This window comes from Microtus oregoni, unplaced genomic scaffold, assembly GCF_018167655.1.
Source record: "Microtus oregoni isolate MIOR12 unplaced genomic scaffold, Mior012 000021F_ref0000039, whole genome shotgun sequence".
NCBI lineage: Eukaryota > Metazoa > Chordata > Mammalia > Rodentia > Cricetidae > Microtus > Microtus oregoni.
The window spans coordinates 36,183,044-36,196,477 of record NW_024543080.1 but is presented as its reverse complement, the minus strand read 5'-3'; the positions used below and the strand labels follow the sequence as shown (position 1 = coordinate 36,196,477).

General features: G+C 34.1%; 1 protein-coding gene across 1 annotated transcript; it reads right to left on the bottom strand.

The window, feature by feature from the left end:
* Positions 1-321: 321 nt before the first annotated feature.
* LOC121460754 (calcineurin B homologous protein 1-like) lies at positions 322-961 on the bottom strand. The gene has a single exon (XM_041671297.1). It carries the CDS (start codon positions 959-961, stop codon positions 368-370), a length of 594 nt encoding a protein of 197 aa, XP_041527231.1. The 3' UTR covers positions 322-367.
* Positions 962-13,434: the final 12,473 nt, after the last annotated feature.

Here is a 13,434-nt window from a genome sequence, read left to right as displayed (position 1 = left end):
ATGAAGGGAAGACAGCATGGATATGGTCTCTATCTAGTGGGAGCTTTGCTGGCTGGTTCTTGCTATGAGTCTTATTTCATTTTCTCCGACAGGGTGGATGCATGGCATTCAGCAGCAAAACAAGGGAAGATGAAAAACAGAGACCTGGTGGGTGCATAATGGACAGAAATAGACCAAGAGTACCATTCTGAACGCCCTGTTTATACACCAAAGGCAAGTCTGTGTGGACAGGAGAGACTTTGGGTTGTCATGCAAGAGCAGTAGTTTTATGGGAAAAGGGAATAACAAGATGGGGGTGGGGCAGACAGACAGAAGGAAGTTCCAGTTCTTAAATACTAGAAAGCAAGAATAATTTGGTCCCTGTCCTTTAGTGAAGAAACCCGATGCTCTTTTTCTGTTCTCCATCCACCTTCTCCAAAACCTTAACAAATTCTGTAAAGGATATGGCACTGTCCCCATCCTGATCAGCCTCCTGGATGGTCCTGTCCGCAATGCTGCCCAGCTGCTTGTCTGAGATATTCACTCCAACCATCATTCGTAGCACCTGTAACAGCTCATCACGGGAGATCTTGTCATCTTTAACCAAATCATACAGTCTGAAAGTAAAGTGCAATTTGTTGCTTCGGCTGTTGAGTGGTTCAGGTCCATTCACATCTTTGCTCTTTTCATTATCCTCAATGGGTCGGAAATGAGCCAAAGTTCTCATGAATCCTAGGAAGTTTACCTGGTCCTCTCCCTTGGAAAAGAAAGCATTGATGTTCCGGTCCCCCAGTGGGTTAATGGCAAGTTCTGGAATCCTCTGGAAATCTTCCCGGCTGAGAGTCCTATTCTCTCCTTTGTCCAGGCTGGTGAACCAGCTGTACAGGCACGTGATCTTACTGTGGGAAAAGCTAGTCTCTTTCTTCATCTCCTTGAGCTCTTTGTCCCGAAGTAACGTGGAGGCCCGATTCCCCGTCACCATTGGTGGCGGGTGCTCCTCCGGGAGCGGCTGCGAAGGGAGAGGCACTGTTTCTTCTGCCTGATGTGGTACTTTTAAAGTTTATCTGTTCATTAATTTTTGCAGTCAAATACTGGCTTCACAATGATTTTTCCTTGCAAATAATTGCCTCATTTGATTTTAATAGATCACAAATCAAAAATTTTATCCCTCTATATATACTTTCTTAGAAAAAACTAGATATTTGTGAGCAATTTATATGCACAATTAACTGACAAATTGATATTAAGTACTATATTGTTTAAATTTATCATAGAACTATTAAAGGTATAGATCCTTATCTCAATTTTAAAAGTTAAGGAAAAAAGGAAGAGGGCATTTGTTGTTGTTGTTGTTCTAAAATGGTTATTCAGGGCTTAATACTGCAGAAGACAGTAGACACTTGAGTACACCGAAAAAGGTTGTTATTTAGAACAGAGGAACCAAAAAGTATTTTGTTAATGATTCCATTTTATAAGTCATGCCATGAGCTTATTTATATGTCATTCACTGCCCCTCATAGCACTGACTATATAATGAGGTAATTAAAACAATACAATATAAAAATGTCTTTTTAAAAGAAATTTGGGTCATAAGCTTAAATGTGTATTTATCAAAGTGTCAAACTTTATAATGATGTCAGAATAAATTATATACCATAAATCTTTCATGAAGGATGGTAGAGACCTCCTGTCAAATTTGCATGTATTTTTGGAATGGGTATACTTATTTCAGCTATAAAAGCAGAAATTTAGGGCACAATTATGGCTTCAAAGAGGATTCAGATGGATGTCTGTCATTAAACTTGCTGTGTATAACTATGGGTTTTAAAAATAATTCATATCATACCATATTATTAACGAAAGGATGTTGGGATTATGTAATAGTTACGTAAGTATACACACAAATCAGAAATTTGGCTTATTTAGAGCTGATATTTACTTTATTATCTAATAGAATGTATTTTCTCTGTGCACTTTATTTTTCTGGCGATTAAGACAGACAAAATTGGGTAGAACGAGAATATTTTATGTAAAAAAAGTCCAACTTTAGTTTTGTTGATTTCTAATTTCTTCATTTTTCAATAGAAAATATATATTTTACTAATACAGAAAAATTTATTTTCTTTGGAACTAGATCTAAATACTCTTACATGTCACAAAGATTCATACCAAATAATACTAAAATAACAAATGGCTGGCAAAGGTTTTCTAAAAATGAGATGAGCTTTTCCTAAAGCTCGTGGTATCAACACATGTAGCAAGAACTAGCTGACCTTTATCCTGGAGACTGTGAGGGAAGTCTGTCTCATGGCTGATGGGAGTTAGTACTTGCCAGCAGTCTTATTGTCCTATGACTTTTAGAATCATCGGTGCAATATATGCCTCCAACGTTACAGGATTATCTCCATTCTTCCCTGCCTGAAGCTACAGAAAATCTGTGGTCACCAACACAAACAACTGCTTTCTTTTCAAGCCTACATACAATATAATTCATATTTCATGATAATGTAAGTTGATTTTTAAGATACAAATTAACAAATGTATTTATGATATGAGACCCCATATTTTCAAAATAATTATTTCATTAGTAATGAAGACTTCAATTAAATTGACAAAATTTGATTTCCTAGCTTATAATGTGGACATTCTTTTGCATACAATCCATTTTCCTCTCAAGAACAGATTGTATGTCTTTTACGTACAGGTCTCAAATAAGTTATTTATCAATTAGAACTGTGACTTTGTTGAGCACACATATCTATTGCTGCATAGCAAAACTTTTAAATTAAGTTTTTTTTGAACTCCTGATTTGTGTGTGTGTGTGTGTGTGTGTGTGTGTGTGTGTGTGTGTGTGAGAAAGCCCAGAGAGGAATAGTAATGGAGATTTTTAGACCAGAATTTAGTGTTTGTCTCATGGTTATAAAAATATGATTCTGTGACAAAGACACTTGAAGTACTATTGAGAACCTAGGACATCTGAAGTTACCCAAAAAATATAACTGAAGATTCCTTTGAAATAAAATTTGTAATAAGGGCAACTCATGTACAATGAAGCTTATGTTCTTTCATCAAAATGTATTTTCTGTACTCTAGAGGGTTTTAATCTCGTCTACAAAGATTCCATAGCGGTTTCCTAGTGCTGATGGCTAGAAATATAATTGGCAAAATGTCTACAGTGCATGCTGCCATCTGGTAGTAGTCCCCTGATTATCACACTAAATCCCCATTCAGACAAAATACTGAGTTTGTCCTTGCTCTGCAGTAGGGAAAATGTCTAGCTACCTGCTGAGATAACTGCACACCTGGGGATATTGGTAGATTTCAACTTGTGCACTCTAATGTGCTAGTTGTATCTGTACAAAGAGGTGGGAAAACAGCAGTTTAGAGGAATGCAGAATCTTTCACAGTGATGATGCTCTTTCATTAGTAGAATAGCAACTTCCTTGTCCTGGAATATAATGGAAAGTGTGAGACTGGAGGATGAAAACAGCATTTTTTTTCACATACACTTTCATTATTCATCAGGTTTACTTAAGGAACAGAAATCTTGTTCACTCTTCTGTAACCATGTTGACTCTGCTCGATGCCGTAGCAAACTGAGATTTCCTAATAACTTAGTATTTCTTTTGCTATAATATACATTTTTACTCTGTCTTCTAAAAATATCTGTCTGTACACAAGCATCCTTACCATGTCCCTCTTCTTTCCTCAACCATATCAAATTAAATTAAGACTCACCCATAGAATTTCTTCGGCACCTTTACTTCTGTGAAAGCCTTATTGTTTATATGTAGATTTATTGGGAATGAGACTTGACCAAATATATACAAGAAGGAAGAACATAAAACTTGCCCTTGGCTGTCAATGTAGCACCATCAGTTTATTTGGAATAAAGCACATTAAGAAATTTTTTTGAAAGCATTCCTCCTCAAAACTTTTTTTCTAATTTATCTTTGGTTCTAATAAATAGGATTACACAGTTCTATATTTTTCAATACTTTCAAGACAAAGTTAATGAGAAGTGCATCTTTCATGTAGTAAAGAAGTGTATTAGGTTATAAGATTAAATATTTAATAGTTTGTATAATATATATGTACATATTGATAACATTAGAAGGCACAGATATGTGATATAAAACACTTACTTTATTTTATTTATTTATTTTTTTTATTGAGTAAAGGAAAAAAAATTTTCAGCCTCCTCCCAGCCTCCCATTTCCCTCCCCCTCCTCCCACCCTTCTTCCCCTTACCCCACTCCTCTCCCCCTCCCCCTCCCTCTCCAGTCCAAAGAGCAGTCAGGGTTCCCTGCACTGTGGAAAGTCCAAGGTCCTCCCCGCTCTGTCCATGTCTAGGAAGGTGAACATCCAAACTGGCTAGGCTCCCACAAAGCCAGCACATGAAGTAGGATCAAAACCCCCGGCCATTGTCCTTGGTTTCTCATCAGCCCTGATTGCTCGCCATGTTCAGAGAGTCCGGTTTTATCCCATGCTTTTTCAGTCATAGTCCAGCTGGCCTTGGTGAGCTCCCAATAGATCAGCCCCACTGTCTCAATGGGTGGGTGCACCCCTCGTGGTCCTGACTTCCTTGCTCATGTTCTCCCTCCTTCTGCTCCTCATTGGGACCTTGGGAGCTCAGTCCAGTGATCCAGTGTGGGTCTAAAACACTTATTTTATACACCTTTTATTTGGCAGCATTTCTACCCTTAACTCAGACATAATAATCAACACACACACACACATGCATGAACAAAATGCTTGAATGAAGGAATGCGGTGATGTCTTTCCATTCTTTTTTCAAATGGAAAAATTCATGCAAGGAATCCTGTCTTCAGAAAGTATTGTATTTGGTGCTTCACTTTCCAGTAACCCATTATATTCTGAAAGCTGAGTCAATATGTAGATTTTACCTATTCTATAGTGGTTGTAATATTTTCAATGTAGTCATTTAAAAGAGGTCTTGAGTGTTTATCTTAATAACAAATTTTTAAAAAAAAAAACATGTGGCCGTATATATTAATGAAAAAGAGGTGATAAAACTTATTTTAAATGTGAAAGGAATGATATGAAGAAGAAGAGCAATAAAGTCAACCAGGCAAACTCAGTTGCATTAATATTCCATTACCTGCATTCATTCATTCAAAGCATCAGAGGGGTCAAAAAAAATACACTCATTTGACGGTGAGAGCCTTTGTTTGGGCTTACAATGAAACATTTGACCCCATTAACTATATACCTAAATATATTCATGAAAAATTTCTAGAGATTTCTTTTAGTGGAAATAATTTATAGAAAATTACATGCCTTACTTTAGAATTCCATTGATTAGAAAATATATCTAATATGGCCCAATGTATATCCCATTAAATTTTTTGTCTAAGGATCCTAACCTTTTCCTCCTCTTTGGCACCAGAAATTCATGTAAAGGTAATTCCCCCATGAAGATATTTATTTTGATATAAAAAGCATTATTCTCAAACCTTGTACACCTATTTATGCTTTTCTCCATTTTACTCAAATATTATTAGCTACCTCAATTTTGATTAATTTGAGTAACGATTATGATATTGCTTACTTTATTTTTGTGCTTTTATTAAAGTGCTCTATCTGTACATTACAACTACAGTTTTCAAAATAGACATGGCTGGGGCATAATTCTGATTAATCTTGTACTTACTATGAGACAAAAATAATCATATGCTGATGTGCAATAAAATATTTTGCACTTATAGCTATTCCAACATAGTCATAAGGCTAATAAATTTATTCAAGTATTATCAAATATTGTTTTCATTTATAGATTTTGCAACTCCTTCATTATAACCAATAACCTAAAATTTGCTAATTATTTTTATCATTAATAAATGCATTAAAATAAAATTCTTTAGTATCTCCTACTTCAAAGTACAAAACTGAAGTAAATTTATGATTCAAGTCATAAATAAGGATGTAGTCTGGGCATTAATACACAAAGACTATGTTCTTCCGTTTTGAAAATCAAGGATGTAAATTATCTACAAGATGGATGCTTTATTTCTGTTATCCTTTTTGTGTTAATAAATCGGGACACAGCCTCCAAATGTTCAATCCTGACCCTACAATTAGCTTTCCACTGACTCTCTTTCCTGATTATCATCAGCACAAACCCTTACTTTGAGCTATCCCATAATTAGCCAGACAATAAGGTTTCATGTGCTAAAATATCCTGGCTGTTTGAGCAGGCTAACCACTCATCTGTCAAGTCCCCTGGATAGATCGCATGCCCTTGTTTAGTTAAGAGGATTGTCAGTCCTACTTTGCGTTAAGCTGACACTAATGTGGCCTCTAAAATTTGAGTGTAGCAATTAAAAGTTTTGAGCTCTATTTAAATGGCACCAAGCTAAATCCTACAAGTAAGAATTTGTACTGCTCTTCCTTAAATTAAAATTGCAAATAAAAATAACAGTGCTGATAGTAGCACAAACTAAATCTATATAATTGTATGCATTTTATTACCGAAAATAAACCTTCTGTGTCAAAACATAATAATATCATTTTGTTTTATTCTGTAAATTTAAAGTATCATTTTAATTTAATAATTATATCTAACCCATACATAAATTTGCTTCCACGGTGTTGCGGGAGGTCCTCCCACTCCTCCGGCCTATCACCGCTGAGATACCAGCCCATTGGGAAGTGGCCGCTTTTTTTAAAATGGGCTGGTATCTCAGTGGTGATAGGCTGGAGGAGTGGGAGGACCTCCCGCAACACCACATGTGTATGTAAGAATGTTTCTCTTTGTTATCTTATTAAAGTATATACAGATCAACCTGTATATATTATAGAATGACTAAATGTAGCTAAACACATTATGCTTCCTGATTTCTGCTGTTTCTCAATCTTGGGGTAAATTTTCAAAATTATTGACTTGTATTTATATGTATATTTTTCCAAATATACAAAATAACTTCTTTTGTATATCCTTGTATGAAACAAATGAAGAGCAATTATCTTCTCTTTTCATTACCATTGCTTATCCATATTGTTAGTGTGTTTTTCCTAAAATGGGTATGTGTACTGCACTTTCCATTCATAAATTCTTCTCATAGAATGTTCTTCTTACATTGATCAAATGCTACTTACTTTTTTTCATGGACTTGTCCAAATGCCTGACAAGCAACATAAGGAACAAAATGTTTATTCTTCTCAGAGTCTAAGGGTACAGAGTAAATTAGAGAGACAAAGTCATAGCAACAGGTATGTCCTGTCACTGTGGCTGTAGATACATGAAAAATTAGAAGTAAGATGGGAAACAATAATATTTTGCTTGTTTTTACTTTTTTTCGGCTTTGTTCAGAAGGAAAGCTAACACATTGGATGGTACTCCTCATATTATAGTCAGCTTTTTTCTGTAGTAAATTCTGTATGGAAAAATCACTCATGGACTTACCCAAATATTTAAAACAAATTTAATCTTTCTTTTAAAAAATATTTAGTATCTTTGTGTATTTTTAGAGTATTAAATTTTATGTAACTCCTGTTCTTTTCCATCTTTATTGGAAAATAAATAAATTATACAACTAAAATTTCTAATTTTTATATTTGGAATATCCCTATAGTGTGCTGTTATTTAGATAACTGTATCATTATACAATGACAGCAAACAATCTTTTTGTATTCTTTCTACTTCTTTTTAATGGTATAGCTGATACTGTTTTCTTGTTATAACAAAAATTCTCTCAAATAATTTTGAATGTCGTCCCACATTATACATCCAAGTGTTTTTACAACTCTGATGTATTTCTAGAATCAACATTAAATTGAAAAATAATTAACAATATTGAATTAACCTGTTTTCAAATTCTCACTAAAGTGAATCAGTTATACTAACTGGATTTGGTTTGAGGTTGTAGACAAAGTTTTGCTTTGTTCCATTCTTTGATACTATAATCTTGTGTTTATTTGTGCTTGACAGGTACACTTCTTATAGGAAACAAAACCATGGGTATCTATCTATCTATCTATCTATCTATCTATCTATCTATCTCTTTCTATCCAGCTATCTTTCTATCTATATCTATCTATTATCTATCTATTACATCTAATATATATGTAATTGAATCTATTAGCTTGTGTCCATTGTTTAGGGAAATGAGATCATGATTATTAAGTGTTACCACTGAGGTGCAAATTGATACTCATAATTTTGTATTTGTATATTTGGCACTTTTATAGTCTGTGTTCACTTATTTCTTAATATAGACCCTTTTATTCTATACTGTAGCCTCATGGGTGTTTTTTACCCATCTCTCATTTTGAAATATGTATTGTAATTTTTACTTGATAGACAAGAGTCTTTAGTTGGTTTTCATTTGAAAGAATTTTCTTTCAATTAAATAGGATAGCTTTGCTCATATAGAAATATGAATAAGAACTTATTAACATGGGGCAGTGACTCTTGTCTTTAAAAACTTAAAATATATCATCCAATGACCACTAAGACACTTAAACTTCCTATTGAGAAATCTAATATACTTGTACTGAATGTTCTATGTCTGTATGTGATCCAGTGCTTATCTGAGAAGCTTTTGGTGTTAGTTTGTTTTATTTGTTCTCTGAATATTCTAATTAATCTAGCTTCTTTTTAGACCATCATATTCTGCCTCTTATTTGAACCATTCTGTTTGTGAAGCTATCCACTTACTTCTTTATTTAATTGTTTGTCCATTTATTTAAAGATTTTTATTTGATTTTCTCATCATTTATATGTTTATTGAATCTTTCATTTGTATGTTTTTTGGGTGATTTATTTTAGATAAATATTATCCCATATGAATTAATTAAATTTGAATTTATTTTTGAAGATTCTTAAAACTAGTTCTTTGCTTTTTGGATTGTCCAGAGGCTTGTCTTCCTGTAATTCTAGATTCTGTCAAGTAAACTATCACAGGCCTATTATTAAAAGCAAAAAATAGACAATTAAAAATAGTTCCTCCCTCAACATCAAATTTAGAGAGAACAAGTATAGTGTATATCAAGTTAGTAGATACTAAAAACAATTGATAAAATAAGAGTATAATAAATATTTCAGTTCCAATCAGAAACATAGAAAATGTACAAAAAAATCAATAAAGAAGAGGGGTGATACAGAAGTCAGTTCTTCTCAGAGAATGAAAGACAAAAAGAAAGAAATTAATGAGATGATATTAATAATTACTAAAGTTGGTATGCTGAGTTAGGGAAATTTCCAGTCTCAGGTCATCCTCTTTTGAGAATGAGAGTAGGAGACACATTTTATTTTACTTTACATATGGAGATAAGGAAAGCAAGAATTGTAAAACCTGATTAGAATCTGAATTAGCTATGAAAAAAGGAATGGAAATTGGGTGGACATTCAAAGTCGGCCATCCAGATACTCAAGTGAGTATAGGTGCAAAGCCAGCCATTAAGAGATCACTCACCATGGCTCAGTTGTTTGGTGTGTGTTCAGGGGTAGTTCTGTTTTTGTCTCTATGAGAACATCCACCTGAGCACAGGTACTGAAAACTCATGTAGGCACAAAACCCTCTATATATACACATGCTGTTTGTTCTACAATCAAAATCTACAGTACAGAGAAAATCACTGGGTAATATTAGTCTATATATTTGTCAGTATCCCTGTGTTTGATAAAGGTATAGTGACCTTTCCCTTTTTCTCCCTATGATCTTCACACATCTAACTATGTTCTATTACACCGATTTCTTCTTGGAAATAAGCGAACCTCACTACAGTCTGTGATTTAAACCAGAATCCCATGACATACAATATTTAACAGTTCTGATTCTTCTAGAATAACACTAGAATAAGACTAGAGTCTTCTAGTTGGGATGTTATTATTAAGTCATTATTAAGTCTACTCGCCATATTCTCAGACTCACGACAATAGTTTCATCTCTGATAATTGCAGCCACAACACACAATATTCACTGATTTGAGAGCATTAGATAAATCATAAATGTTGGTGAATGTAACCAAATCAAGGGTTTTTGAAGTATGTACTTTGTAAACTTGACTTTAGACGTCGATGTGGGGGAGGGGAGCTTTTGTTTGTTCACAATTCTTCTGTTAATTCAGGTAGATATTTTTCATTTGACTTCATTTTCCAACTAAATTTGCTAATTTGAAGGTCACTTGTATGTGATACTCCAATCTTCAGAGACTGGAACCCTTCTATTTGGTAAGAAATCAAGTAGGTTCTTGGTAATAAACATCAAAGAATAAGTTATGCAGAAATGCAGTGTTAATTCTAAAAATCCTTCAGAGAGGGGTACAAGAAATTATGTCTAAGTTTTTGACCAGAAATATGATGACACACATAATCTCAGCCACTACATTGAACCTGTTAAGAAGGTAAGAAATTATATTTGAGATTAAGTAGCATTAAGTAGAAAAGATTATTAGATTAAAACCTTATTGATTATATAAAAGTCCAAATTTTAGAAGATGGAAGAGTCTTTAGCTTTGAAGAATTCATCTGTAATTTCATAGTAGTCTTGGTGGTAGATTTCACAGAAACATACAGAATTTTTTAAAAAGTTGCCCTGCTAACAGTCATCAATGAATCGAGAGTATCAGTAATACCTCAGGATTGAATTCTGCAGAGTGAGAATGAATTTGGAAAAGGACCATAAATCATATATTATAATCCTACATAATGACACATTATCTCAGCATTTAAAATCATAGAATGACTCTGGCCACTACTACTTTAACTCCTGACACATGACAACCAGAATACACACAACAATTATTCAATCTTACCTTACTAAATTTTTCATTTCTCTTCTTTTAAAGCCAAGTGAATGAGCCACAAATATAGGCCAGAGGTATGATTTAGATAGAAGGAAACCATTTTAAAATAAAGATTACATCAAACATCAGAAAGCCTTTTATGAAATCTGCACTGAGCTTTGATGTTATTTTGGACAAAATTTGCAAGAATCTTTTATTGTTTTTCTCCAACTAGTATTGTTTGTGGCTTCTATGTAATCAAGTTTAATTTGTACTCCAAAAATTTTAGGTTTTGAAGTTCCATATTTTAACAGGTAGTGTTGGAATGAGCAGTCCAATAAACATGACTGTATCATACTAAAGAGTTGTCCCATTATAATGAATTTTGTGTTTATAAATAATTATCTAGAAAAACTATATCACTTTGCTTTTTAATTATCCATAATTTTAGTACAGAACATATTACTAGGTTAATGTGCATATTTGACAGAATGTCTGCTATTTTCCTTTAATTAAAACTTTTTTTTTTGCTTGCATAAAATACTTAAAGTAAACTACAAGCATTGTCAATATTGGGAAAAGTATATATTGCTTCCCCTAGAAAAGGAAAGAAAAGTTAGCTTGCAGTCTCAGAAAGTGTATGAAGAGCTATTATCTGTGAACATTCAAAGGGACTCTCCAAGCTGGAAGCTGGGAAGGGATCTTGCTGCCTTGGAAATCTAGGCATGAACAATAGAGTTCAGCAATGCAGGGTAGGGAGTGGAGGGCAGCCAAAGATTACAAAATAGAAAGAAATTGGATGTATTCGAAGCTCCAAATGATACAGACTCCATGTTAAGAAAGGTCATTTCAGCAGCATCCTTAGTAAGCTACAGAGAAAACGGATTCCTTTTTGATGGTGGATTATAAATGTGTACCCTTCCAGATGAAAGGGCATTAGGAAGACCTAGTCATTTTTGCTTTACTACATTTATCTTAGTCCTCTGATTCTCAGCGTGGTCATGGAGTTCTTTGAGTTCTACCTTCAAAAATAATATTCAGGAATTGTTTTTAAAATTAAATTACTGAAAACTAGACAAAGAGTTTAAGATTCATACTATTTTTCATAACCACACAAAGTTAGATCATTCAAAATTGAGTAGTACTCACTACACTGAACTACCCAAAATGAGAGAATAGTCCATAATTATATGGTAGTAACGCTGACAAAATATCAATGAGCTAGACAACAATACAAAAAATTAAATGTGTCAAAAGGATTTAAAAGAAGTAGAACTGTAGGACTTTGCCATGACAAAAACATTAAGATGATCTGAAATGTGTATATCAGCATACCTATGTGCAAACAATAGTTAAAGAGAAATATATCCTGAATTATATATATGTTATATATATATATAATTTTCATTACTTCTTTTTTTATTAACTTTATATATTTATTTTAATCCTGACTACAGTCTCCACTCCCTCTTCTCCTACTATTCCCTCCCGCAACTTTTCTTTTTTTCCTCCTAAATCCACTCTTCCTTTTGTTTCTGTTCATAAAGGGGCATGGCCACAGGTGTCAACAAAGCATATCAAGTTGAGGTAGGTCTAAGCTCCTCCACTTAAATTAAGGATGAACAAGACAACCCAGTATGAGGAATAGGTTCCCAAAAGTTAGCAAAAGCATTAGGGGCAGTTCCTGCTTTCACTGTTCTTAGTCCCACAAGTAGACCAAGCTACACACCTATCACATATAATTAGAAGGCCTAGGTCAGTCTCATTCAGGTTCCATAGCTGTCATTTTAGATTGTGTGAGCTCCTCTGAACCCAGGGTAGTAATTTCTGTGGTTTCCCATGTAATAACCTTGACCCTCCTCACTTGTCCATTTCTTCCTCTTATTGTTACTAGGATTCCCCACCTCAGCTCAGTACTTGACTATGGGTCTCTGCACAACTGTTTCCATCAGTTACTGAATAAAAGCTCTCCCAACTATATTTACATATACATATATGTTTCTAGATAAAGCCTCTTCAAAGATGTGTAGTGTTAGTTGTATATCTGTCTTCAAGACTATATTTAGAATGACCAATTGTTTCTGTCTTCTTTGGGAAGAATATTTTTCCTATTCATCATTCCTTAGTTTCTGGTGTGTTTTGCAGGGCTGAGGCCTCCAGATATTTCCTAGCCCATTTTTACCATATCTATAAGTGAGTTCTTGTGAAACTCGTGTTTCGACAGTAATATTTGTGAGGGTTTATGTGTGTAGCATACAACGAGACACAACCTCACGCAGAACTCCCATGTTCTCTCGCTCTTATATTCTTCTGACCCCTAATCTGTAATATTTCCTGTACCTTATTTGTGGCTCAGGGGAGAAAACAAGCCTTATTTTGAAAAAGATGTATCCATTAGGACTGGTCTTCACAACTCTTAATTTACATTGTCTGTGGTTTTCTATAATGATCTCCTTCTATTATAATGAAAATACTCCTTGATGAATGATAAGTTCTAAACTCGTCTGTACTAGACACAAATGTGGTGTAGGAGTTTCTCCTATCTATGTGTTGCTTTTATTGTTTGAATAAAGGAACTGCCTTGGACTTTTGATAGGACAGCACTTAGGTAGGTGGAGTAGATATAACTGAATGCTGGGAAGAAGGGCAGAGAGAGAGACGCTATGGAGCTGCCAGGTCAGACATGCTAAATCTTTCCCGGTAAGC